The 27,645-nt window shown below is 41.8% G+C and overlaps 1 protein-coding gene across 6 annotated transcripts in view; it reads left to right on the top strand.

The window, feature by feature from the left end:
• The window catches only part of DOCK5 (dedicator of cytokinesis 5), a 216,986-nt gene that overhangs the window by 87,413 nt on the left and 101,928 nt on the right, over window positions 1-27,645 (top strand). For all 6 annotated transcript variants that reach the window (XR_010409659.1, XM_064585368.1, XM_064585369.1 and 3 more), the window contains exons 6-16: window positions 2,358-2,506; window positions 5,018-5,153; window positions 6,492-6,649; window positions 7,827-7,908; window positions 10,216-10,345; window positions 13,667-13,739; window positions 17,194-17,336; window positions 20,298-20,423; window positions 24,646-24,770; window positions 26,081-26,179; window positions 27,506-27,578. Coding sequence is in view for 5 of the 6 variants with exons in the window: in XM_064585368.1 (XP_064441438.1) it covers window positions 2,358-2,506; window positions 5,018-5,153; window positions 6,492-6,649; window positions 7,827-7,908; window positions 10,216-10,345; window positions 13,667-13,739; window positions 17,194-17,336; window positions 20,298-20,423; window positions 24,646-24,770; window positions 26,081-26,179; window positions 27,506-27,578 (1,294 nt within the window). In the remaining variant the exon portion in view is untranslated. The remainder of the gene's footprint in view (window positions 1-2,357; window positions 2,507-5,017; window positions 5,154-6,491; window positions 6,650-7,826; window positions 7,909-10,215; window positions 10,346-13,666; window positions 13,740-17,193; window positions 17,337-20,297; window positions 20,424-24,645; window positions 24,771-26,080; window positions 26,180-27,505; window positions 27,579-27,645) is intronic.

Genomic DNA, 27,645 nt, shown 5'->3' with positions numbered 1-27,645 from the left:
CTAAGTAAGAGTAGACAAATTGGGGGCGCCTGGGTGGCTCAGTTGGTTAAGCGACTGCCTTCGGCTCAGGTCATGATCCTGGAGTCCCGGGATCGAGTCCTGCATTGGGCTCCCTGCTCGGCAGGGAGTCTGCTTCTCCCTCTGACCCTCCTCCCTCTCATGCTCTCTGTCTCTTATTCTCTCTCGCAAATAAATAAATAAAATCTAAAAAAAAAAAAAAAAGATTGTGTTTAAAAAAAAAAAAAAGAGTAGACAAATTGGTTGCAAGAAAGAAAAAAAGATCCCCTTTCTGCCTAGCAGCTTTGAAAGGCAAAATTTTATGGGCTTAATTTCTCACTTCCTTTTTCAGGTCGAAAGAAAATGGAATGGCAACATTTTGTACAGAATTACATGGAAAAAAAAAAAAACCAAACAAACAGGGTTTTTTACTTGCTTATTAACAACAACAAAAAATGGAACTTTTTGAAGTCCCGTTTTTATGCTTTTTGAAAGACTGGCTGATAAGAAAGAGGCAATTCAGAAAATGCTAAGCACATAAAATGTAGGTAGTTACAAAATTTTAAGCAGGTTTCGGCGGTCTGTATTTTTCAGATCAATAGTGTTAATGGAGAATACAAGGGAGTTCTTCGACTCTCTCCTTTGTGTTCTCACAGAATATTGACCTTCTTTTAGAGCTTTTATCACACTCGGCTAATCTTTGCCCTCTCCCCCTGTCCCCACTTCTGGGCTGAGGGATCTTGGCTCCACGTTTACTCTTTGTTCAAGAGTATCTTGGGTATTTTCAGTATCTTGATTGTGCTTGATAACTTGCGCAGGAATCTGCCCCAGGGATTGTTGTAGAAGAAGATCACAAAAGAACATGCTCTACAGCCATCCACAATTTCTTTGGGTGTGTATGTGTGTGTGGGGGGGGGGGGCTTGCATTATTTTTACAGCAGATAATATTTCCTATAATTTTAAAGTATATAGTTATATAAATATATCATGACTTTTCAACTGTAAATAAAAAAGAAGTGATCTCATAGTATTTAAGGGGTGAGTGGAATTGTGTAAGTTTTTATTTTTAAAAAAGCATGTTTCAAAAGTGATACACAAACCGGTTTTTCTTGACGACTTTATCTCAAGTGTTTTCCTTCCCCCATGTACACCCGATCATATTGCCCCCATTTATTTTCCTTCTGGCACTTTTCATAATTTAAAATTATCTTGTGTGTATAAAATGATTAGATATATGTTATTTATGTAAACAATGTTGTATATGTTAGTGATATGATCTATTATAATAGATCATTGTTTATATTTATATATAGATATAATATATATCTGTACATTAATCATTTAGATAAAACTGAGGTCATATAATGGCTTGGACATCAGATATTTGACTCTTAAAATGATAGAAGTCCGTATAATTAGTTGGTCGTAAGTTAATTTGATATAGTTCAGGTATAGAAGTTCTCAGTGAAGCCCAGAATAATAGTTTAATTATTGTAGGTCTGACGACTTCCGGGATGGTCTAACAGTTTTATGAGGACCTTAAAACAATATTCTCCATTTTATTTTCTATTATCCTTTATCTCTGAAATTATAATTCTTTCTTCACCCTTAATTCACACATGCAGTACGTTTTATAGAACATCTAACTCCGTACCAGCTCCTAGGGATACAAAAATGAGCAAGCTCCTCGTCCTGTCCTGTAGGACCTTACGTCTAGGAAGAGAGTCAGACGGGCGAGGATGGTCTGGGTTCTGAGCGCCGGGATGGGAGTAAATTCCAGGAGCAGTGGGAGGGATAGCAGCCCACAGTTAGGGTTTCAAGCAAAAGACTTCTAAATTGAGACCAAAGAAGTAAGAATTAGCAATTAGCGGAGGTTGTAGTATGTGAGGAGGTGTGAAATGGGGTAAGTTTGGGAAAAGAGGAGAGAAGTGGTTCTAAGGAGAGGAAGTACAATATTGAGAAGGTCTGGAGCACTCAGGAGAAATGGACATAGCTTTTGCATGGAAGGAGTGTAGAGATTGGTGTAAAATGTAGCTGGGAATATGGGCAGGACCCAAGATAGGAAGGGGTTTAAATTGTGATTTCCTGTGTTTAGAGGACAGAGGAAATCCCTGGAGGGTTTAAAACAGAGTAGGGACATGGGTTGAACATGGACATTTTTATATACTGATGAATCAGGTACAACCATCCATCCTACAATGGCTTCTCTGATTCTAAAGTTGGAATAGAAGACGGAATGGAGTGGCCTAGAGCAAAGCCATCCCTATTTAAAAAAAATCCCTTTGAAGTTAAAAGATGCCGCCTTCCTCCATCACACCTTTATTTTCTGTTCTTTCCTCCACCTCATTTTCCCATCCTAGGACAACAAGACCATACTCTTCCACCAGCTGCAGCAGATGACGTACAGCCTGATTGAGTGGCGGTCCCAGATCCTGTCTGGAACCCTCCCCAAGGACGAACTGGCAGAGCTCAAGAAAAAGGTCACAGCCAAAATTGATCATGGGAACAGGTAAACCAGGGATGATTTCAGCGAGAACTTGGAAAGAGATGGGCACATTCATGCTAAGGACGTGGCTCGCCGTCAGCTTTTGATCTGACAGTTGTCAAAGAATGATACTTACTGCTCTCTTTTTGCACTGGGAAACATTTAACTTTGTTGGAAAAATTTGGCAGTCCCTTGCATAAGCCAGACCTTGTGCAGGATCACTGTGTCAAGGAGATGACAGATGATCAGGGAAGATGGGACTTGGTTGCCAGACAAGACTGGAAGGGACAGCTCATTGGAAGGCACATTTTCTGAGGCCTGCATCGATCTCGGTTTTTATTCCAACAGTGGATTTTAAATCAGCATCAGACTCATTCTCTTTCTCTCCATGTTCCCTAACTGGGACCATGGTGTATAGTGTATGGAAGCCACATTTACAAGAAGAGTAAAACATATTTTTAGCCTGTTGATTACATCTCCAGTAACCGCTAAAGAGTTAATCACTTTGTTAATCTTCTGATTAGCTCAGGCAGATACATAGGTTCTAGACATCACTGCCCTTTGGAAAGTGAGAAATCAGACAATTCATCAGTTAATGGTGGCCTGGGATGCATCCCTCCTGACCAGCTCCTTTTTTAAAAGACTGGGTTGGTTCCTCAGTTTTGTTGATGATCCGTTTGACATTTCCTTTGGTTTTCTAAATATCTTCAAGTTGTGCATATGTGATTTTTTTCCCCTCCCGCCTTTGCCTCAGGACTCTTGAATATACTTCTGACACCTGTAAAAATACAGCTCATTATCCCACTCACTTAAATTTTACAGACTCTGACAACTGTATTCAGAAATAGCTGGAGTGAATATAGCATACAAGATTCAGATTCAACCATTATTCGAAATCTCCTATGTACCCTTCACATGTATTACTTGATTATAACCCATTTCGTGGTTGAAGAAACAGACCAAGTGAGCTTAAGTGATTTATTTCCAAGTTACAGAGATCATAAGTGGGGAAGTCAAAATTTGAACCCCAAACTTATGATTCCATGTTTAATGCTACCTTCCTAGGGTTAAGAATGAACTGTTCCCTCCCTTGTCACTTGTCCATTCATAGGACTATAACCACAGGGGGTTTATTGCTAGTCACGTGCTGGGGCATTTCTTCACAAACAGCTGTGGTGGGCTGAGTCAGGTCCCTCCTTGCGTCTGTGCTACCCCTATATTTTTGAGTCTTGTCACAGTATGACATGGGCCTAGAGGACTCTGATCTTCAGCATAGGATGTTAATGTCCCACAAACAGACACAGCTGCTGTCCCACGCCAGCCTTTAGAAGCAGCTCAAGAAATGAAACTCCTTCGTCAGTGTGTCAGTGCTCCGTCTCTGAGCCGTCAGCAAGACCCATAGCTCCTGCGTCTGGGTGGCCTGTGGGTCTGGCTGCCGTGGAAAGGAACCTGCCAGATGTAATCTCCTTGATGGAGATGCTATAAAACAGGGAGGGGAGGGTAATTGGACATTTTTGCTTTTTTCCCAAAGACTTGGCACATTTCACTATCATCCCTCCGCTTTCTTGCCATTTGGACACCCCTGCTCCCAAGTTGCTGGTTCCTGGAATGTACGCTGGGCATTCAGATAGCAGTATCCTGTTTCCGCCACAGTCCCCAACGTCCTGGAACGAAGCACATCTTTTTTTCTACTTCTTTGTGCACATTGGGCATAAGAGCCTGGGTAGGGATTGTGCCTTGCCTAGACCATATGGCTCTTCTCCTGGGTAACACTTGGAGCTACAGCTTAACACAGCCAGGCGTGTTCTCATGCCGGTTGCTGCAATAAGACCTGCCACGTACGGAGAGTGTGCTATATACTAGATACTGCGTTATGTGCTTTACATGTTATCTCATTAAATTCTTGCAGCAACCCTGAAGGGTAGGGAATATTTACAGATGAGGAAGTCAGGGCTTTGCAAAATTAAGTAAATTACCTGGAGTCCTCTTGCTAGCATGTATTCAAGCCAAGAGTCAAATCCTGATCTAAGTGACAGCAGAGCCCATGCTGTGAGATAGGTTATGAGATTCCACCAGCTAGGACCCACTTTACTGATCGCCTTGAAGACAGTCTTGAATTAAGGGCTGTCCTCAATATGGAACTTTCAAGGAAAGCAGGCAGAGCCCCTGGATGTTTGGTCTATCATTGTTCTTATGCCAAACAATAGAAGGTCAGGGGAAGAGGCACTGGTCAGAGGAATCTGGTCAGAAGGGGTGCCAGTCTTGCCTTTCCTGTGGAGGTTCTGTGGAATAAATTACTTTGCATATCATATGAGTTTGGTTAACATTGCCATAAGTTTTCATAACTTATTTACCATAAGTTATGTGGAAAGGAGGCAGAAATGAAAAAGAAAGAAGTGAAGGAACTGTTCTTAACTTGACTGGTCCAGCACCCAACTTTCTAACCATGAATCCTCTGGGTTCTTTCCTGGGGACTCATCAGGAAAGGGTATGTTCTTAATGAGGAGAACTCGCTGATCACTCCTTTCTTTCTAGAATGCTTGGGTTAGATCTGGTCGTGAGAGATGACAACGGGAACATTTTGGACCCAGATGAAACCAGCACCATTGCCCTTTTCAAGGCCCATGAAATGGCCTCAAAAAGGATTGAGGAAAAGATCCAAGAAGAGAAGGTACACTTCCTCCAATATGCAGATTTGAGTCCCTGAGATTCCATTTTTGCTTTTGTTTTTAATGAGAGAAAGGGAGTCTCTGACAACAAGAAGTAGAAATGTTTAGAAAATCATTCATTGCCTCACTGAAAAGCAAAACATAACCAAAAAAATGAGGCAGCGGTATACCTTCTGCTATGGAAAGATTGCAAAGATATGCGTTAATAGAAAAAGAACAAGATTCAGAATAGTGTGTGCAAAACACCAGTCTTTGTGTTTCAAAAAGGGATGTACATACCTCTGTGTTTGCATATGCGTAGGCTAACTCAGAAAAGATAGGCAAGAAATTGATAATTAATCCTTGCCTCTAGGAAGGAGAACTGGGTGGGAGGGAGCCTTTGTACTGTGTGACCTTCTGTATTTGATATATATAATACAGTTTCCAAATTAAATAAAATAGTATTTAAAAATAAAGCATTTGAAAGGTTTTGAAAGTAACAATTAGACATTAAATAAAAATTAGAAAAGTACAGAGAAAGAGAACAAGAAAGATCCCCCATAGTATGATCCACAGACCCAGCTGTATTGATATTTTGGTATATAGCCTTCCAATCTTTTTGTTCTAATGAGTAAAGGCTTCTGTTTATTTAGTTTGTAGTTTGTTTCTTTAGTACAGTTGTGATAATATTTAATTGTGTTTCTGGATCCAATGGCTAGCCACACTTGAGAGTGAAGCCTTTCCAGTAGAATCTCTTGTTTGCAGTGAGAACTGTTCTTGAAAAAGGGATAATGGATCATGGTTTTTGTGCCTCTGAGGTTCATTCAGGAGCCGTTGTGAGAGATAAGAAATTCTTGAAGCTACTAAGCCATGAGTTGTCATCTTTAGACAGCACTTAACTGAATTTGCTGGGCTCAAGGCCCTGAACAAGACAATTTTTTTTTTTTTTTTTAGGATTTATTTACTTATTTGAGAGAATGAGAGAGGAGAGAGAGAGCATGTGCACGGGGGCGGGAGGGGGAGAGAGAGAGAAAATCTTGAGCAGACTGAGTGGGGAGCCTGACATGGGGCTCGATCTCACAACCCCGAGATCATGACCTGAGCTGAAATCCGGAGTCGGATGCTTAACCAACTGAGCCACCCAGGCACCCCATGAGCAGGACAGTCTTGATCATCCAGATCATAGTGATTGTATTTTGCTCACTTGATCATCTGGCCACGTACACACACTTTGTTCCCAGTCGGTGCTTCTCCCCTCAAGTGGCAATTATATTTGTCCCCCATTTGCTGGCCTGTGACTTTGCCATTATTCCCCATTTGCTGAAACCAAGAGGCTTTTCTGTCTTTTCCTCTGCGTTCAGTCAGTTCTTCAGAACCTGGACTTGCGGGGCCAGTCTGTCTTCAGTGCCGTCCACACCTACGGCCTCTATGTGAACTTCAAGAACTTTGTCTGCAACATTGGGGAAGACGCCGAGTTGTTCATGGCCCTCTATGACCCGGACCAGTCCACCTTCATCAGGTAGTGGAGTCCCAGGCCATCTGCTGTTGACCCTGCAGAAATGCCCAGCCTTCACTTGCCACCCACCTGAGGAGCCCTTTGCTTGGTTTGAGAGCGGGAGATAGAAAAGAGGGTAGGATCTCTAAGCGGTAGAAAATAAAATCCTTTGACTACTGAGCCTTTCTTTGCGGGAACAGTGCAGTGAAAGTTTGTGATACTCTCTGGGTCTTAGAATCACATAAAACTCATCAGAACATGGAGACAGGGACAAAGGGTTCAAAAGACCCTTGGGGGCAGGGTGAGGGAAGAATGCATCAGCAGAGCACAGAGGATTTTAGGGCAGTGAAACTACTCTGTATGATTCCGTAATGGTGGATGTGTGTCATCCTACATTTGTCCAGATCAGTAGAATGCAAGCACCGAGAGTGAACCCTAAGGTAAACTATGGACTCTGGGGGGTAATGAGGTAACAGTGTAGGTTCTTCACTTGTAACAAATGTACCATTGTGCTGGGGGATGCTGATAGTGGGTGAGGCTGTGTGGGGGGCCAGGAGGCCCGATATATATGGAAACTCTCTGTCCCTTCCACTCAGCTTTGTTGTCAACCTAAAACTGCTCTAAAAAATAAAGTCTGTCAAAAAAAAATTTTTTTTTAAACTATAGAGAATGGTAATAGGCTTCGTTGACCCACAGTCACGCTACTGCTTAGCTGAGCAGCTAAGAAAACAGATTGATTTTTGAGCAGAGGGTTAAAAGTAGTTACTGACAAATTGTTTATTTCTATAATAGCAATTTTATCTGAGTGTGGTGGAGTAGATTCCAGGGGATGGATTTGCAATGATTATTTTAAAATTATATTCCTGATTCAGCAAAGCTGAAACTTTTATACAAAGAATTGGAGGTAGAAGAAAGATGCCAGGCGGAATCTGGTAGAATCCGCTGTGTGTGTGCCCATCCCGAGTCGTGCTCGTCTGGGGTCCACCCTGGGTGTGCCTCATGGAGCTGGGCTGCGTGAGGCATACTCGCTTCTCCAAAGCCGGGAAACCAGGGAGCCGCCCCTTGGGTGTGACATTCGCACTCACCTGATAAATTCAACAGAGCTTTTCGGGGCCTTGTACCCTATGAAGTCTGTGCCGAGGGCAGCTCCATTGCCAGTTAGCTCTTCATTAAGGATAATTTCTCTTTTTTCCTTCACCAGTGAGAATTACCTAATTCGTTGGGGCAGTAATGGGATGCCCAAGGAAATCGAGAAGCTTAATAACCTTCAAGCGGTTTTTACTGTAAGTCCTACCTTATGTTGAATCATTTTCTGTGCTTATGATATTAGCAGATGCACATGGTAAATATATGGAAAAACCTCAGAAATGGAAAGCTGAAAAGAAAAATCATCATAATCCTCCTAGCAGGAATAATCACTCGTTTATTCAGCAGATATTTATCGAGCACCTATTAGATGCCAACCATTATCCTAGGTACTTGAGATACAGCAGTGAACACATCAGAAAAAACATCCCTGGTCAAGGAGCTTTTATCCAAAACGGGGAGACAGTAAGAAACAATGATCAAATAAATGAGTACGTTGTATAGAATGTTAGAAGTTGTAAGTACTTTGGTTGGGGGGGGTGGGGGTTTCTGGGCTGGGGAAGGGGTGCTGTTTTAAATAGGTGGGTCAGGACAGACCTTCGTGAGAAGAGGCCATTTGAGCAAGAACTTGAAGTTGACAAGAGAGTGAGCAATGCTGATAAAGAGAAGAGCATTCTAGACCAAGGTTATAGCTTAGGCAAAGACGGGGATCTCAACTTTTTTGTTTGCTCATATTTTAATGGACTTTACCCTGAACTCCTCCTCTTTTCCAAGGAAGGAGGAGTGCTGCTCTATATGGGTCAAGAGCAAGGGAATTTATTGGGTTATAGCTTGGGGCATGATGACTCTCTTTCTCTTGGGCTAGAATTTTCTTGGGGTTCTCTCACTTTTTTATGACATGGGTGCTTGAAATGCCCTAGAGCACTGCTGCCTGCTCTCCATCAGACCCATAGGAGACACTCTCTTCCTTCTCTGCCCTCTTCCCTTAAGCCCACGCACATATTTTATCTCCTTATTTCTTACCACTCATATGGCAAGGAAAATAGAATCTAAGGGAAAGCACCTAAAAACGTGATGCAGAGCAGTGGACCCAGTACAGGCTTTTCAGTCTTTCATTCGTTCTTTCATTTCTTCTTAGTATTATTCATTCCTTCTGTTAACGTCCCGTTTCTGGGACAAGCGGGGTGTGATTACTGCTCATGCGCTGACCCACCTATATCTTTACCACCTGGTAAACAAAGAGAAAGAACTTGAACTCTTCCTGAAACCTCCCTTCCTCAGTTCATGGACATGTGGATTTTTCCCTAAAACCAAAAGGCATTTATCAGTCAATGTGTACCTTGAAAAAAGCACATTAGAAAAGGAATTACTGAATTTTTGGTCCATCTTCTCGCCAATAGCATTTTAGAAAATCTGCATTTTTATCCCCTTTCCCCCACCCTCCTACCGATCAGGATCTTCTTGGGATGTAAATTTCATGTCTAGCCTTTTCAATTAAATAAAATGTGGTGACCACTTCCTTGATCACTCAACATTCTACAGAAACTTCTTTTACAAATGATTGTACTTTAGTAAACAGTATCAGTGTGCCACAATTTATGTAACTAGTCACCCGGAGTCTGTCTGTTATTAACAGAAGTCTCACAAAACCTAGAACAGAAATTCAGGGTTGATGCTATCTATCATTGCTATGTATTCCTACCTTGGAGACCTGAGTGAACTAAATTATGGAGGATGGATTTGGAATGACTATTTAGAAAGTAATTCTTGATTCAGTAAGGAAGACTTAGCTATTTCATGAAAGGAATTTGAGATGCAATTAAATTATTTCTGATTTTAAAAAGAATGAGATATGTGAGCTCCTTCATGGGTTTAATCACCCATCCTTAAGAATAGAAACAAGTGTAGAATACAAACCACAAAAAAACAGAGACATTGCATCTACACATCTTTTATTAATCAACAGACACCCAGAAACTCTCAATGAATACCTCTCATAAAACAGATGAATAATTACAGAAACCAGCTCTATTAGAGTTGCCTCACAGGATTATTTGGAAGATGAAATGAAATATCACCAGCATGTGTAGATCCCCAATAAATGTCAGCGTCATGCGAGCTTTGATTTCATTTGACACTGAAATGCATCAGGTGCTCAGCCATGTCCTGGCAGAATATAAAGCAACAGTGACAGGTGTCCTGATTTTTAAATACCCTGCTTAAATTGATAAATTAGAGACTTTAGATTGAAAATGATCCGATTTCTCAATTTGAAGTAGGAACTGGGAAATCAAACAAATTCCTTCCTTTATAGGAATACAGTCATTTTTCTCTGATGCCGTGGTTAGTTCTTGGCTGGGTATGGGGGAGGGAGAGAGTCATTCTGCTATTTCAGCATTAGGAAATATGCTCGGAACGGTGTTCTGTTGTCGAGTAAAAAGAGAAACAAAGGTGACAGGGTGATGCAGCATCATCTCCTTTTTGCGTGCTCTCTGTCCCTTTAGGACCTCAGTAGCACAGACCTCATCCGGCCCCGCATCAGCCTCGTGTGCCAGATTGTCCGGGTGGGCCACATGGAGCTGAAGGAGGGCAAAAAGCACACGTGTGGGCTCCGAAGACCGTTTGGAGTAGCAGGTACAGAAAGACCCAGGGACGAATGTAAATGGTATAGTCACTGTAAAGGATAGCATGGCAGGGCCTCCAGCAGTTAAACATCGAACTTACGACCCAGGAATCCCACTTCGGGTGTCCACCCAAAAGAACCGGAAGCAGAAGGTTTCAAGATCCTTGTACACCTGGTCTAGAGCAGCCTTATTTACACTAGGCAAAAGGTGGAAGCAACCCAAGTGTCCATGGATGGAGAAATGGATAAAGAAAATGTGGTCTATCCATACAGTGGAGTATCAATCAGCCTGAGAAAGGAAGGAAATTCCACAGTGTGGATGAACCTTGAGGATGTTGTATAAAGTGAAATAAGCTAGTCACAAAAAGATAAACACTGCGTGACCCCACTTATATGAGGTACCCAGAGGGGTCAGATTCATTATGCGAGGCAGAAGGCAGAGTGGGGCTTGCCAGGGGCTGGGAGAGGGGAAAATGGGGGGAGCTAGTGTTTAAGGGGAACAGAGTTTCAGTTTGGGAAGATGGAAGAGTTCTGGGGAGGGAGAGTGCTGATGGCTGCTCAACATTGTGAATGTACTTAATGCTGCTAAAGTGTACATTTAAAGAATGGTTAAAAAAGGGCGCCTGGGTGGCTCAGTTGGTTAAGCGACTGCCTTGGGCTCAGGTCATGATCCTGGAGTCCCTGGATCGAGTCCCGCATCCGGCTCCCTGCTCGGCAGGGAGTCTGCTTCTCCCTCTGACCCTCCCCCTTCTCATGTGCGCTCTCTCTCTCTCTCATTCTGTCTCAAATAAATAAATAAAATCTTTAAAAAAAAAAAAGAATGGTTAAAAAAGCAGATTTTACCCCCACCACACGCACACAAAGATACGAGGGAGGGAAACCCAGAGACGGTGTAAGATGAATGTGGTTGTCAATGTGAGTATCGGACACACAGCGTTTGCTTGGGGCTCCCAGGTATGTTTTCTCGGGGGTTCTGTGTCCTCACCTAGACCCTGCCTCCTTTGTTTCTCCCTCGGTGCCCCGCACAGCGCCTTGTGCACAGTAGGACTGTAGTAAAGCCTCTGTTGTGACTATTGGCATTCTCCCTGCCTGCAGGCTACGTATTGATTTCAGTCCAATAAAATTCTCCCTGGAAAGTGGTTTGCCTGTCTGGGAGATTGACTCTTCAAAGGCAGCACTGGGTTTGTAACCTCTTTCAAAGAGGGTCCCTGGCTTAAATCAAGCCCCACAGCCTCCTGAGAGGCCCCGCATTTTCTTCTATAGTTTCTTTTTTTTTTTTTTAAAGATTTTATTTATTTATTTGACAAAGAGAGAGACAGCAAGAGAGGGAACACAAGCAGGGGGAGTGGGAGAGGGAGGAGCAGGCTTCCCACGGAGCAGGGAGCCCAAAGCGGGGCTCAATCCCAGGACGCTGGGATCATGACCTGAGCGAAGGCAGACGCTTAACGACTGAGCCACCCAGGCGCCCTCTTCTGTAGTTTCTTAAATTAAGGAAATACATTCCTGGTCATACATTGACGTTCTAGTCACTAAGGAGTTTTGAAAGCTATCAATGAAATGCCATAATTCTCTTGGAACAAATGGCCAGAAAATGTCAGCAAGACTGACCTTGTGGGTTGTGTGGGTAACGAGGCTTCCTCTGCATGAGACTATGTATATTGTCATTCCTTGACCAACCTTGCACTCCCACTTGCTGCTCAAGGTCTGCCAGTCTCTGAAGAGGGCACAGCATTACTTCTGATAGACAAATAAAATGAAATCTCAGAAAAGGGAAGGAACCCTAGCACAATTTAGCCGTCTATATGACAGTTCACTGAACTAAGAATTTAGGGCATACTTAAAGGTCAGTGCCATTCAAAATGGGCCAAAGAGATTTAAATATGAAGCTTTTGCTTGCTTTTCTGTTTCCGGGTGGTGGATGGGTGGGTGTGTGTGTGTACAGAGAGAACAGTAATTTCCTCTGAGCTTTGATGCCAAGCATCGATTAGCAGAGATCTAGAGTAACTACATGACGGCATCGACAAATGAACTGCCCCTTGGAAGAGGGGGTGCGCCAGATACGGATTTTTCAGTATTTTTTTTTGGAACAGTGTTTGCAGGGGCCTTTTAAGGGCTGACAGCAAGCTTTTGCGGCACCCTTTCACCAACATTATTATTTCCCAAGCCTTACCCACTGTGGTTTGGGTCGCTTTGAGAAGGCATTTCCTTCCTTATCCTTCAGTTTTTCCTACAAGAAATGTCTCCTATCTCTGTACTTCTTCTAATCTCCAAACAGGTTATCTGGGGAGTGGATGGTGAGTGTGTGTTTTATGGCTAGATTGTAATTCATTAACCCAGGGCTCGCCTCTTGGCTGTGGGCCCTCCCTGGTCTGAACAGCTGTAGGATGGCCCACTTACTAGTTCTCTGGGCAGCAGGGCATGGTTGGCTTAAGTGATTTGGCCCCATAATCGCTGTTGGGTTCATACCCTGGCTTCACCACGTAAAACTTCTGATCTGGGGCAAGTTACCAACCTTTCCTGTGCTCAGTGTCCTCATCTCTCTCTCTCTTTTTATAAAAGATTTTATTTATTTGAGTGAGAGAGAGCGTGTGAAAGGGGGTCAGAGGGAGAAGCAGACTCCCCGTGGAGCAGGGAGCCCGATGTGGGGCTCAATCCCAGGATCCTGGAACCATGACCTGAGCCAAAGGCAGATGCTTAACGACGAGCCACCCAGGCGCCCGTGTTTCCTCATCTCTTAAAGTAGGGCAAATAATAGTATCGGTATAAGTAAAATAATAGACACAGTAGGCACAGGACCGTGCTGTATTCGTTGCTCTTCTTGTGCACAAAGCAGCAAATCGCTATGTGATCTTGTGTCCCATGTTGCTGGAGCCCTGGCTTCCCTCCATGTATGTGGAAGCTGGCTGCAACCGTGTCAAGTCCAAGGGACAGTTGACCCCTTCGAGTCTTGAGTTTCTCTCTCAGGTCTCCATTCTGTTGACACTCCTGACAAAAAATACGTGTGCTCTGTGTCTTTGAATGCAGGCTTGCTAAAACAAAACAAAACCAATCTGGTTTCCGATTTCTCAAGAATTTAGCACTTGGTCGTGAGAAATTTAAAGAGCGGGTAGTCTGCCGGATTGATCTGAGAAAAATCCAAACCCGTGCCCGAGCTCCCGATGAATTGTTCTGCAGGCTGGGCACTGGGAGTCATCGCTGGCAAAGACCTCGTGTCCCCGCGGGGTATCTGTCTTCTCTCGTGTCCTGTGTTTGCAGATACCGTAGTTTTCCGTAGTAACTTACTGAAGCCCGAAGCAATTAAGTTCTTTAATTAAGTTTTATCTTCTTCCTAGTGATGGATATTACTGATATCATCCATGGGAAGGTGGATGATGAAGAAAAGCAGCATTTTATTCCCTTTCAGCAGTAAGTACTTTGGCATTGATCCCGGTGACTTGAGACCTGGATTAGTTCTTTGAATGATCTGTTAACACAGAACCAGGTGCTAGGAACCATTTGCTCAGTTACAGAAGGAAAGCCTCGTAAGCTGGAACACCGTGAGATAGAAGCTGACAGAAGACTTTGTTCAAGGTCCTTTATATTGGGATCACATGGAGGAGTGTAAGCTTAGCTTTTCTGATTCTACAGAAAGGACCGATGGAATAGAAGGGGCAAATCTGTGTCTGCACCAGAAGCCAGAGAATGGTGCCCTGTAGGTGTCAGGAAGGCCAGAGTGTATTTGCACTCTTGTCTGGAGCAGGTATCGCAGAAGACAAGGCATCCTGTTCTCTGGAGATCTTGTCAGAATGCAGAATGTGGTCTGGTGGGTCTGGAGGCTGGTGGCTGACAGGCCACCAGCTGCTGCCGCCGGACCGGAGACCATGCTTTGAGTAGAAGGAGTTTAGGAGGTTTGAACCAGTGATGCCTGGGCTCCTGCTGGCGGAGGGAAAGCCAGCCTGGGATGACACGGGAGGATTCCCTGAAATGTTCTGCTAAGGCCTCCCCACTGAGCTTCAGGAGCTGGAGCCCCGCGTGGGTGCCTGGGGAGTCGTGGGCCAGCAGATGTGAACCCACAGGGCTCTGAAGAAGCATATGTGTGAACATCATGGCTCTAGCAGTCTTTCTCGCCTTACCCCGAGCGCGGGTGGGGGTGGCCTCGGGGAGGCGGCAGACGATGCTGGAACGGAGTCCTAACAGGGCGATCGTGTCAGGTAGGGAAGGTGACTGTCTCAGCCAGCCTGCAGCTGCCACAGCGGATCAGTACAACCGCTGAGAATTCTGGAAACCAGCCCAAGGATGTTGGAATTAATATATGATTTTTAAACAATCATAGCGCAAATCAGTGGAGAAATAGCAGCTATGCGGAAATGAGTTGTTTGACACAATTAGCTACCCACTTACGAAACCTAAGTTAGAGCCTTGTCGCACGTCGTGTGCCCCTGGAAATTCCGGGTGATTAAATGTGTAAGTGTAAGAACTAAAATCTTAAAATACTACAGGAAAATAGAAGTTTTATGGAATAGTGGTATGTGGGAGGCCTTGCTGACTCAGACTGCAAAGATCTGACCGAAAAAGAAAAATTGACAGGTTAAACCACACAAAAATGTTAAATAACTTAGGTACAGAATAAAATTTAGTAAAATCTTTGCAATGTGTATGAAAAAAGGATGAATATTGTTACTATATAATTAATAGAAATTCATAAAGATATGAACAGAAAATAATATATGTGTGTATATACACACACACACAAGCATGCACACATACACAGAAAGAAATGGCCTATAAATTCATTGAGAATCAATACAATGCAAATTAAACAAGGAGGTTTGGCATTTGGTTTGACCGAGTTTTAAAAATATATACAATACCCAGAGTTTGGCTGGGTAGGAGGAATAAGAATATAAATTGTTACAGTGCATTGGAAGCCTCAAAATTTAGATATTTTGGAGAATATACTCCATAATTAACAGTGATTACTTCTGTTGATGTAACCAAAGGTGATTTTGCCTCATTTTTGTTTAACTCTGTATTATATTTTGTACAAAAAATATGTATTATATCTAATTTTATTTAAAGTGTAAAAATCTTTCTCTTTCAGTTTAAATCCCACTACCTTAGACCATTTTCTAAATATAACAGTGCAAATAGCTCTTGCTAAGTAGTACTTCCTTCCTTCATCCAGAGGCTATTAATAATTTTTAAATGCGCTTATCTAGTATCCTACCACCTATATACTGACCCTACCAGAATGTGGTGAGGTAAATATTTTATGTAGCTTAATGCTAATTTGAATTATGAAGTCACTCAAATTCATGAATGCTGATCCCAATATAAATGTATACATACTCATTCAAGTATGTTAAATGTATTAAGTGTAACAGATATAATAACTATAATATTTTATTACTACATTAAGTTAAATGTATCAATATATTAAATATATGCTATATCTTAAGCATTAATGAGTAAATATTAAATAAATAATATATAGAGAATAAATATGAATATATATTTAGATATATTAAAATGTATATATTATAAACATAAAGAACTTTCACGTCCATGGATGTTCCTATTATATATACGTATAATTTTATTTATCACTATTATATATGCATTATGTATATACGCATATTATATGTGTATATACATAATAGGAGCAGCATGCATGGATGTGAAAGTTACTCTGTATGTTTGTTTCACTACTGAGGTGGGTTTCTTCCTTTGATTTTGTGCCCCGCTGCCTAATTTCTGAACCAGCTCCCATCGCGCAGCCATGTTGAACAGTGAGCCCTGAGATCGCCTTCACTGTACAATAATAGGCGCTTTGAGTTTCCAAGGAGCCCAGCCCTAATTTGATTGCCACTCACTGTGCAGCCAACAGCCACTGTAAAGCATTCATGATGCAAATCACAGTCTCTGGCTTTTAACTCCTAAGATTTATGGCAAATGCTTTCATAGCTTACCTCATCAATGAGCTTTACAGCGTATTATATGAGGAGAGTCTCCTGGATGGATTCTGCTAGTCCATCGAAGCGAGAGTCCTTTGAAGAGAGCCACTCAGATCCCAGCCATATTTGGTATTTGGTTTGACCGAGACATGGTAGTACATTTCCCTGCTACTATCAGGGTCGAGATCAGAAGCCTGCAGAGAAAGCTGGCCTGCGTCACGGGCAAGAGAACAAAACCACAGCAGAGAGGGAGACTGCCGACCTGCACCAGGCTGAAACGGAGTTCCTGAGGGTGCTCGTGCTGTCGGGAGGGGCTGTGTTTGGGTCTTGGATCTCAGCCTGTGGGATCATGAAAGTGAAGCTTGTTTGCCGGTGGCTGTGCCATGGAGTTTGCCGTCACATGAGAATCGAAGAACGCCCTCCAGAAGCTACTGCGTGCATGCCGCTCTTGTCTGTGCGTCAAGTGTTGGTGCCAGATGGAGGCCTTTGAAGGCATCTGATCTAGGCCCAGCATGCAGATGAGGATACTGAGGCCTGGAGCGTATGTCAGGTAGAACCAGGACTGGAGGCCAGATCACCGGTCCCATCCCTCCTGCACTTCACTTCCATTATGTCAGCCTGTCCCACCTCAGAAAGAGCATTAGGCCTTGCCTCTGGTTTTGTTAACATTTGGCCATCAGTTTTGTTTGTTCTTAGGAGGTTTGTTTTTTCCTTTTTCCACGGGGGTGTCTATCTTAGACACCAAATTCATCTTGGAAATGACCAAGATAGGCACCCCATGGAAAAATAAAGGAAAAGGAGAGTCCTCTCATGAGGTGGGTCTAGTGTTTAGATTTCCAGATTATTCCCATAGAATCCACGCTGTCTGAAGCTGTGCTATAGAAACTTCCTCTTTTTTCCTTACCTCTCATTTCTGACTTCCCCAGAATTGCAATGGAAACCTATATCCGGCAGAGACAGCTAATCATGTCGCCCCTGATAACATCCCATGTGATTGGGGAGAATGAGCCACTCACTTCAGTCTTGAATAAAGTGATAGCAGCGAAGGAAGTGAATCACAAAGGACAAGGTACACAGCCCTGCGTACTAAGCTGGGAGGGGGCTTGGCGGGGCGGCATTGGAACTGGGTCCTTGGACTCTGGCCCTTTTCCCTATCTTTGATGCAGAGCAGACCCTGCTGGGGATTGCTCACCTCAGCTTCCTGCTGAAGGCATTTTACACTGAAGAGTGCAGAGGCTGCACTCAGCACTGAATTGGATCACAGCTGTATTTTGTAAATTCTGTGGAACAAATTTTTATCCCATGAGTCCTTTTTCAGTTTTGTCTCCCCTTATATTAAGTAAAATTAAGAGGAAAGAGACCAAAGTAATACAAATGAACAGATACTATTTTTTTTTAAGATTTGATTTATTTATTTGAGGGAGAGAGAGAGAGAGAGCGCAAGCTCAAGCCGGGGGAGGGAGGGAGAAGCATACCCCCTACTGAGCAGGGAGCCTGATGGATGCAGGATCATGACCTGAGCTAAAGGCAGATGCTTAAACCAACTGAGCCACCCAGGCGCCCCTGAACAGATATTAATATGAAATAACGGGCTAGCTAGCAAAACATTTTGAGTTGTTTTTAGTGCTTCCATATATCGTTCTGTTGACAATTTTAACTAAGAAATTCCATTCATTGAAACTGCATTTTAAATTCAAATAATATTTTAAAAACTAGTTAAAATTTTAAAATTCAAATACCATGATGGTGATGGTTTGGGGATAATTTTGAAGATTGGGTCACTATTTTTTTCTTTTTTTTTTTTTAAACCACCCTGTAACTATCTTCTACTGAAGTGGAGGCAATCAGGAAACACATTATTTTCAGCATATTCCCTTTTCCATATATTCACAGTTGTTCTGGGTAGGAAAGACATGTGAGGAATCATTAAAGAATCTGAAATACATTTCTGTTGTTTTAGAACTCGTAGCCTAGGGTATGATTTATTAGAGTGGAAAGTCCTTATACTAAATAAATTGCTGTGTATATGTAATTTCTTTTTTTTTCCCCAAACAAAAGTGAAAAAAAAAATATTTGCTTTCTTGCTGCTTAATGAAGCAAGTACTTTCCAAATGTTTTTATGCTCATTACAAATATTTTTCGGTGGCTGGCTGCATGATATTCCATTGCTTGGATTTAAGAAAATTTCATCCCCCTAGGGAAACACTTAAGTGTGTTTTCTATTTTGTAACCATTATAAATTTCAATAACTGCTGTGACTACTTTTATACATGAAGCTTTTTCCATATTTAGGATTGCCTCCCCAAGAAAATTCCCAGAAATAGGACTCCTAGGGCAGATTATGGGAACAAGCTCAAACTCAGATATAACACATATTACCAGATTGCTTTCCATCGACTTCTGCCAGTGGGTGCTGATTACCACAGTGCCTGGTTGGCAAGCTGATAGTTAAAAATCTTTAACTGTTTGTTGGGCGCCTGGGTGGCTCAGTTGGTTAAGTTGATTTTGGCTCAGGTCATGATCTCAGGGTTGTGAGATCCAGCCAGGTGTCAGGCTCCATGTTGGGTATGGAGCCTGCTTAGGATTCTCTCCCCCTCGCCCGTTCCCTGCTAGTCCTGTGGTCATTCTCTCTTAAAAAAAAAAAAATCTTAAAAAATTTTTTTACCTATTTGAAAGGTGAAAAGTAGACTTCCATAGTTTTCTTGCAGTTTTAAAAAAAAAACTACTTGAGGGGTGCCTGGGTGGCTCAGTCATTAAGCGTCTGCCTTCGGCTCAGGTCATGATCTCAGGGTGCTGGGATCCAGCCCTGCATCGGGCTCCCTGCTCCGTGAGAAGCCTGCTTCTCCCTCTCCCTCTCCCACTCCCCCTGCTTATATTCCCTCTCTCACTGTGTCTCTCTCTGTCAAATAAATAAAATCTTTAAAAAAAAAATTTTTTTTTAAATTTAAAAAACTACTTGGTGGTGAATTACCTACCCTTCCTATGCATTTGTGAGTTTTTCTAAAGTTTTCCTTCTCAGTTACTATGAAGATGACAATGTCTTATATAGAACATGTATTTTTCAATTTTTGATTTGTCAAATATTTACCAACTTCGTGTACTTCTTTGTGAATTGTCTATACACGTTCCATTTATTTGATGTTTTTCTTGTAATTTCTTATAGGTATTTCAGCATTGGTAGCCTGCCTTTCACTTCTTTATAAATATCAAAACTTTACATTTGTGTATAGATAATTCTTTTTTTAAGATTTATTTATTTATTTCAGAGAGAGCATGCACATGCACATGCACACAAGTGTGGGAAGGGGCAGAGGGAGAGGGAGAGAATCCTCAAGCAGACTCCCTGCTGAGTGTGGAGCCCCATATGGGACTTGATCCCAGGACCCTGGGATCGTGACCTGAGCCAAAATCAAGAGTTGGACGCTTAACTGACTGAGCCACCCAGATGCCCCTAGAAAATTCTTTTTGTATGTGATTTCTTCATTTGTCTCTAAACTTAGGAAAAAGGTTCATTTTATTTCTTTATTATATTAGGAATTTATTTTAATGAAAACGTGAGGTGAGAAATTTGATTCTCTTTTAAGTAGCAAGAAAATTATTCCAGCACATTTATGAAATTGTTGTTTCTTTTTTCAGGATTTGTTATGCGTCTTTACTATATATTAAATTGCTATATATTATAGTATTTAATCTAATTGTTTCCATTGATTTATATATCTTTTCTACCACTAATACAACACTTCATTACAGCTGTACAATATTTTGGTATCTGATAGGGGCTGTCTTTACTCGTGTTTTTTTCCCCCCAAAGTAAACATCTGTTCACACCCCTGTCAAATTCTCAAGGAAGTCTTGTTGTGATTTTGATAGGAGTGTCATGAAAATTATAAGTTAACTGGGGGAGAATTTACATTTTTATAATAAAGTATCTGTATGTTAATACAATGCATATTTTTTTTCAGCGTTTCCCTGTGTGTTTATGGTATAGATCATAAAGAGAACTAAAAGTTCATCCTTTATTTCTTTAAAGGACTTTGGGTATCTTTGAAGCTTTTGCCAGGTGACCTCTCACAGGTTCAGAAGAATTTTTCACACCTGGTGGATAGATCAACTGCAATTGCCCGAAAAATGGGCTTTCCTGAAATAATACTTCCAGGTAAAAGCTTTTACGTGGTTCACCTGTTATGCATCCTTTAGTTCTTCCTTCCATGCAGCAGTTACTTCTAACGGGATGGTTGAGGCAATGCAAGAACCTCTGTGGTCTTTAGCGACTCACATCTGTGGTATCGAGACAGTGGAAGACTCCAGGAGGGTTGCAGTACCCAGTGCATGAGCCCAAGATGATGCTTCTACATGTAACTCAGAGTTTCCTTGTCACACTCTTCCTTTCTGCTCTGCACGAGCCCCTCTGAAATTCTTCCCTACATTAGCCATTAAGGATCGCTAATGGTAGCACAGGTTTTGTGCCCCGAGAGTGATTTGCCTTGTCGCATGTCCCTTTCTCAGGATGACATCACCAGCACTGGGGGCTGCTGGCCAGGAAGCTCCAGCGAGGTCCCTGCTCAGCACAGTGTCCGCCAGAGCCTTTGCCCCATTTGCTTGAACTCCGACTGTGTGCTTGGCTCTCCTCATACATGTGGTGACAAGAATGTAAACATTCTATGGTTTTCTTACTCGTTTTGTCTTTTTTGGCACCATATGTTGGTGATCTGCATATGTGTTCTCTTGATTTCACTGACTTAACCCATTTGCTTTCTTTTTTCTTTTTTTTTTTTAAGATTTTATTTATTCATTTGAGACACAGAGAGAGAGAGCGCATGAGCAGGGGGAGGGGCAGAGGCAGAGGGAGAAGCAGGCTCCCCGCTGAGCCAGGAGCCCAATGCGGGGCTCAATCCCAGCACCCTGGGATCATGACCTGAGCCGAAGGCAGACGCTTAACCATCTGAGCCACCCAGGTGCCCCCCAGTTTGATTTCTTAATCTTTATAGTAATGAAAGGAAATCATCTCAAGGAACTTTATATAAGATATATATATATGTATTACATGAAGCGTATGTGTTACAAATATTAAAAGATGATATTACATATTTTATAGATAGGTAGATAGAATATATAAATAAGTAACCTTTGGCATGCTAGAAAAATTTTAGAAAACGATGCTGTTGTCTACTGCATAAAAATTGGGGTTCTTTTAAAGTAACACAACCTCTTATTCCTCCTTCTGGAGATTAAGGAGCAGTAATAATGTGTTGCCACACACATCGTCTGCATGTAGCAGGCATTAAAAAGGATGAATGCGAAGAAGAGCTATCTGTAAAATGGAGACCATCTTTTTCTTTTCTCGTGAAAGAAGGTGGTTCTTCGTCTGCTGATGTTATCCCTTTTAGACTCACTCAGCCCAATCCATCTTCATCTTTATTCTGTGAAAATGTCTGTCTTCTTGTTTAAAAAAATAAGCATTGGTAATATTCCTATAACTGACGGCAGTATTATTACTACAGGAAGAATGAAATCTGAAACAATAAAATGGAGAAGTTTATTTTTTCAGGCAAAGTGAAATTTCTCTTTGCAGTCTGGCTAGAAGATTCTTTCCGATCTTTCTAGTCAATAGGATTGCCTCCTGGACTGCCAGAGCTGTCATAGGCTTGGAAAGTCATCTCAGACAATGGCTCCCAGATGCTGGTCTTTGGATCAGCTCAGAAACATTAAAATACAGGTTCCCACAGTGTTCCAGAGACTCCGATTCAGTTTGTAAGACCAGGGCTCCCCCAGTGATTCTGGTGATCAGCCAGGTTTGAGAAATAAGAGGTTCAGACCAAAGTTCCTTACCTTGTTGCTCCTCATCACCATTTGAACAGACTCCAGAGACATCTTAAGCCCTTCCCTCAGCCTGACTTTCCCCTCTAGCCCAGGTGCTCCTGCTGTCTGCCCCCATCTGCACATCCAGAATCTCAGAAGCCATCGCATAACGTACTCTCTGTCTCTCTTTCTGCATCTGTCAGTCACCGTCTGTCCTGTCCAGAATGGTGTCACTAGAGTCCCCCTAGAGTGTAATGTCACTAAGTCCAGTGGATATTTTTTAGCCTAAAGATTGTCTCGGCTTCCCCCAGCAGCACGTGACATTGTTGACCACCCCTTGTGGAACCGGTCCTCCCTCATCATCAGGGACCTGCACTCTTCTCTTTGTCTCCATTCCCCTTTGCCACCATGTCACCTTCGACCTTGCCTTTAAATGTTAAAGAGTTCCCCAGTGTCTGGTCCTTCTGTCCTCTATTAGTTTGCTCGGGCTGATAAAGTACCACATGCTAGGCAGCTTCAGCAACAGACATTTATTTTCTCACACTTCTGGAGGCCGGATGTCTGAGATGTCAGTGGGGCTGGTTTCTTCCGAGCCTCCCTTCTTGGCTAGGAGATGGCCGTCTTCTTGCTACATCCTCACATGGTCACCCCTGGGTCTACTCTCTTCTTGTAAGGATTTTCCAAGTTTTATTGGATTAGTGCCCACTATATGACCTCATTTTACCTTAGTCACCTGTTTAAGCAGCCCGTCTCCAAATACAGTCGCATTTGGAGGTATTAGGGGTGAGGGCTTCGTCATATGACTTTAGGGGGAACAGTTCAGTCCATAACAGGCCTCTTTTCCTTCTCATGCCTGTATTCTCTTCCTGTGTGATCTCATCCACTCACTTTGCCTCTGTGTGTTAGTTGCTTCTAACTTTGTGTCCATAGCCTCAAGACTGCTCCTTTGAACTCCATTACCGTAGATCCAACTACTTCCTGCCTTGGGACTTCAGTAGCTACTATTCCTACCTGAATGGATCTCTCTTCTCTCTTTAACTGGGTAATTCTTACTCACACCTTCCAGACACAGTTGGGACTTAGTGTTATGCCTTCACAGAGCCTGACCTTTTCCTTCATTTGTAATGATGCATTTTGTCCTGTGATTATCTGCTAATGCTTCTCTCCTCCACTAGACGGTAGGCTGTATGAGAGCGAAGCTGGTGCACGGCTCACCATTGTCTTCCAAACACCTGGCACAGTGCTTGGTACAGAGTAGGTGCTCAGTCAGTTTTTTAAATGAATAAGTGAATATTATCTCATCTGATTGTACTGTATTCAGACTGCTGCCTATTGTTGGAAATTGAGGATTTTCCAAGTTTTCACTTTTGTAAACAACACCACAGTGAATATCCTTATAGATAAATTTTTGCTTACATTCTTAATACTGTGGGACAAATATTACCAGTGAAGTTGCTTTGTCAGATAAGGCTTTTAACACAAATTGTCCGTTTCTCTATTGACAAAGCATATGTCAATTAAGATTTCAAACTGTGTTGTATGAATAAGTCCCTTTTGCTTCACCTTAACCAACTGTGGGCAAGACCTTAATTTCTTTTCTAAGCAGATGAGTGATGAAAATGAAAAGTGCCCTTACTGTGCACCCCTGTGTTCTTATAGTGCTAGAAGGTTTTACTTTTTTACATTGGGAAGCAGTTTAATATAGAATAGATTTTGGAGTCCTTTTTATAATACCGAGCCTTCCTGGCCAGGAACTTGGCATGCCTTTCATTCATTCTAGGTTTTCTTTAAGCATCTTACTAACATTTACTTTTTTTCTTCACTGTGGGGGCTATTCATTTGCTAATTAATTTTTAAAATTTTGTGCTGGACAACCAAGAATATGACAAGGGGAAATGATTCTGATAGTGGTAAAAACAATTAAGCTGATTTAAATAAACGTAATGATTACCTGTAAGACACGTTGAACAGTGCCTAGCATGGAGGAAGCACCCAATAAACATTAGCTTTTGTTATTTTCAGATGTGTTAAAATACCACCCTCCAAGGCATTATTAAAAAAAATCTGCTACTGTAACCTAATAAAATACATTGTGTACTTATTATTAGAAAGCAGTTATTAATAAACAGAACAAAGGATTACTATTGAAAAGAGTTCATTTTAAAACACTGCATTTCAGAGACACTTTGGTATGTATGGAAAGATAGGCTGAGGGAAGCTGAAGAGGACAATACATATAAAAACTTCTGCTGTATGAATAGCTCCCTATAAAGTCAGAGCATTTCTTTTGGTGTTGTTAAGATTTTATTTATTTATTTGAGAGAGAGAGCACAAGTGGTGGGGGGAGGGGCAGAGGGAGAAGCAGACTTCCCATGGAGCAGGGAGCCCAACGTGGGACTCGATCCCAGGACCCCGAGATCATGACCCGAGCCTAAGGCAGATGCTTCACTGACTGAGCCACCTGGGTGCCCCAAGTCAGATCATTTCATATTTTATCTACATGTTATATCTTATTACATCCTGAACATTCAAAATGACTTCTCTCAGTACCACTCACAGGATGGGTTGTCCTATTGCAGGGGACGTGCGGAATGATATTTATGTCACTTTGATCCACGGGGAGTTTGACAAAGGGAAAAAGAAGACGCCAAAGAATGTGGAGGTGACCATGTCTGTGTACGATGAGGAGGGCAAGCTCCTGGAGGTAGGTGGGGCTACCCAGAAATCCTGCTGCCATCACACGCTTCTTTCCAACAGGGGACTTTGGTCTGAGGTGACTTGCTCTCCACATTAGTGTGCATTTGTTTTTTTCATAAGGAAAAAGGATGAAACCTGTTAGATTTGTGATTAGCAATTACCAAGTTTACTAAGAAACCCATTTAGACTCTTATTTTCATTATTTCTCCCATTCTAAGAAGTATCTCCAGCTACTAGTGATTTCACGTGTATGCTTCTGATCCAGAAGTTCTATATCATTGGCAAGTTATTTGGCCACTTTCAAGCGAGGTAGGTCCCTGTGGAGCTGGAGCGAAGTAGTGCGGATGCCCAGAAGGTGCTGCAGGGCCCCCTTCCTGTGCCAAGTCCACAGAACCAGAGGAGACACACCCCGTAGAGAGCTGTTAAACATCGACTCCCACTGGTCTTTAGGTTTTGTTTTAGTAATCAGGAAACTGCAACCCAAAAGGGGTAGGATGGTGCTGGGTCCCTTAGTGACTACCACAGTTATACACTTAGACCCTCAAAGAAAGAAGTAGAAACTCATTCTTAACCCTACTCTTCAGCCTCCAAATGTGATTGGTGGATGTGTGCTGGTGTGAGACACGTGCTGGCCGCATGGAGAGTAGAGGGCTCATGCATGGCGTGTGCAGTTCTCTTATTTTTCTAGATGAAATCATCTGCTCTAAGTATTTACCCCCAAAATACAAACACAGTAACTCAAAAGGATACATGCACCGCTTTGTTTATAGCGGCATTATTTACGATAGCCAAGTTATGGAAACAGCCCAGTGTCCATCGACTGATGAATGGATAAAGAAGATGTGTGTGTGTGTGTGTGTTTGTTTGTGTGTGTGTGTATACACACACAATGGAATATTACTCAGCCATCAAAAGAATGAAATCTTGCCATTGGCAACAACATGGATGGAGCTAGAGAGTGCTATGCTAAGTGAAATAAGTCAGTCAGAGAAAGACAAATATTATATGACTTCACGCGTATGTGGAATTTAAGAAACAAAACAAACGAGCAAAGGGGAAAAAAAGAGACAAACCAAGAAACAGATTCTTACCCATAGAGAACAGATGGCTACCAGAGGGGAGGTGGGTGTGGTGATGGGTGAAATAGGGGATGAGGATTCAGAGCACACTTGTGATGAGCACTGAGTAATGTACAGAATTGTTGAATCACTGTATTATACATCAGAAACTAATATAGCACTGTATGTCAGCTATACTGGAATTAAAATAAAAAACAATTTAAAAAATCCTCTTTTAATTTTTTCTTCCCATCCAAAGAAAGCAATTCATCCTGGTGCTGGATATGAAGGCATTTCAGAGTACAAATCAGTAGTCTATTACCAAGTCAAGCAGCCCTGTTGGTATGAGACTGTCAAGGTGAGATGCGCCATTTGTAATCTCCATCATATATTAAGTAATCTCCGTCATATATTAAACCTTGTTTAGATTCCTTTCTTCTTTTTACTCACAAATCATTCCTTCTTTATCCTGAAGTTATAGATCGGTTGCCTGTGGTGTCCTATAAGAAATGAATTGATACAATTCTGCATGAGAGTATTTATCTTTAACTCAGAATTCTTAAATAACATTCCCATTGATAAATGTGTATAGAAATTTGACTAGAGACGCTTGTAGTTGTAATGATGTAATAGGCTGCCAAGATGATCTAAAACCAAATGGAAATTTTCACACTCTGCAAGCAGTTGCCTAACATGTTTTTTCTTCTTGGCCTCTGACCAAGTTTTCTGGGCCTCTTTTCAATCTAAATATGTGTATTACAAATTCCCAAGTGCTTTTTAGATAAGACATCCCCTGTGAGTCGCTCAGTAGCCCTGTGGCTAAAACAGTGTCGTAATGCCCTTTCTGATTAGGTAACCAAGACTCAAAAATGGTCAGGTGACTTTCCAAGATCCTGTAACTGCTTAATATCCAAACCTAAATTGGAGCCTACTTCTTGATTGTCAAAATCAAATCTGATTGTCAAAGTCTTATGAGCTCTCCCTAGAAAACTCAAAAAAAAAAAAAATTGCACTAATATCTCAATGCAGAAGCAATCATTTTCCACAATTTTATATACTTCATATGTTTTGGAATGTGCTGTTTATAACAGGTTTATGTTGTGCTTTTTAAAACTACTTATCTCAAGGCATTAAAAGTTCTTCAGAAGTGGGTCTCTAGGTACTCGAATAATATTCCATTATATGATCATGCTATAATTTATTTAACTATTTGCCACAAATTCTCTGCTCTTTTCATTGCCATGTACTTCTGTTTTCCTTGTCCCCTCTATATATGGAAACAGCAAAAAGCTTCCTTGTCCCCAGTATATTATCTTTTCCTTCTGTTATGGACCCTAATTATTACCATATCAATCAACTTACAATACACCTTGCAGTCTGGAAGCTCCTGTATAGACCCCAAAGTCCTGATCTTTTTCCTCTGAAGTCTTTCCTCTTTCATACTTGAGAACGTACTAGAAACTTGTAATATCGCCATCCTCAGAGTCCATGATAAACAGCAAAGGTGATTTCTCTTGACATTCTTTAGGTTTTGAAAATAACTCAATCTGTTTTGAATGGACCTTTACTCTCCATCTCACTCTGTGCTGTAATAAGATACTAAAAATGAACCAACTCTGTAAAATGAGCTAAGAGTGCAACATACTGTGGATATATCAACTGTAAGTTCCTTATTATTGTGCAGGTATCCATCGCTATAGAAGAGGTTACTCGCTGCCATATAAGATTTACCTTCCGACACAGGTCATCTCAGGAATGTAAGTACTAGAAGGTCTACAACATATTTCTGTTAAAAAAAAAAATATTTACTCTTGCTCGACAGAA

Source organism: Mirounga angustirostris, unplaced genomic scaffold (genome assembly GCF_029215605.1).
Source record: "Mirounga angustirostris isolate CCGP_5_RB_7025 unplaced genomic scaffold, mMirAng1.0.hap1 SCAF_2, whole genome shotgun sequence".
In the NCBI taxonomy this organism is placed as follows: domain Eukaryota; kingdom Metazoa; phylum Chordata; class Mammalia; order Carnivora; family Phocidae; genus Mirounga; species Mirounga angustirostris.
Note: the sequence above shows the minus strand (reverse complement) of the source record. Positions and strands in the feature narration are given on the sequence as shown.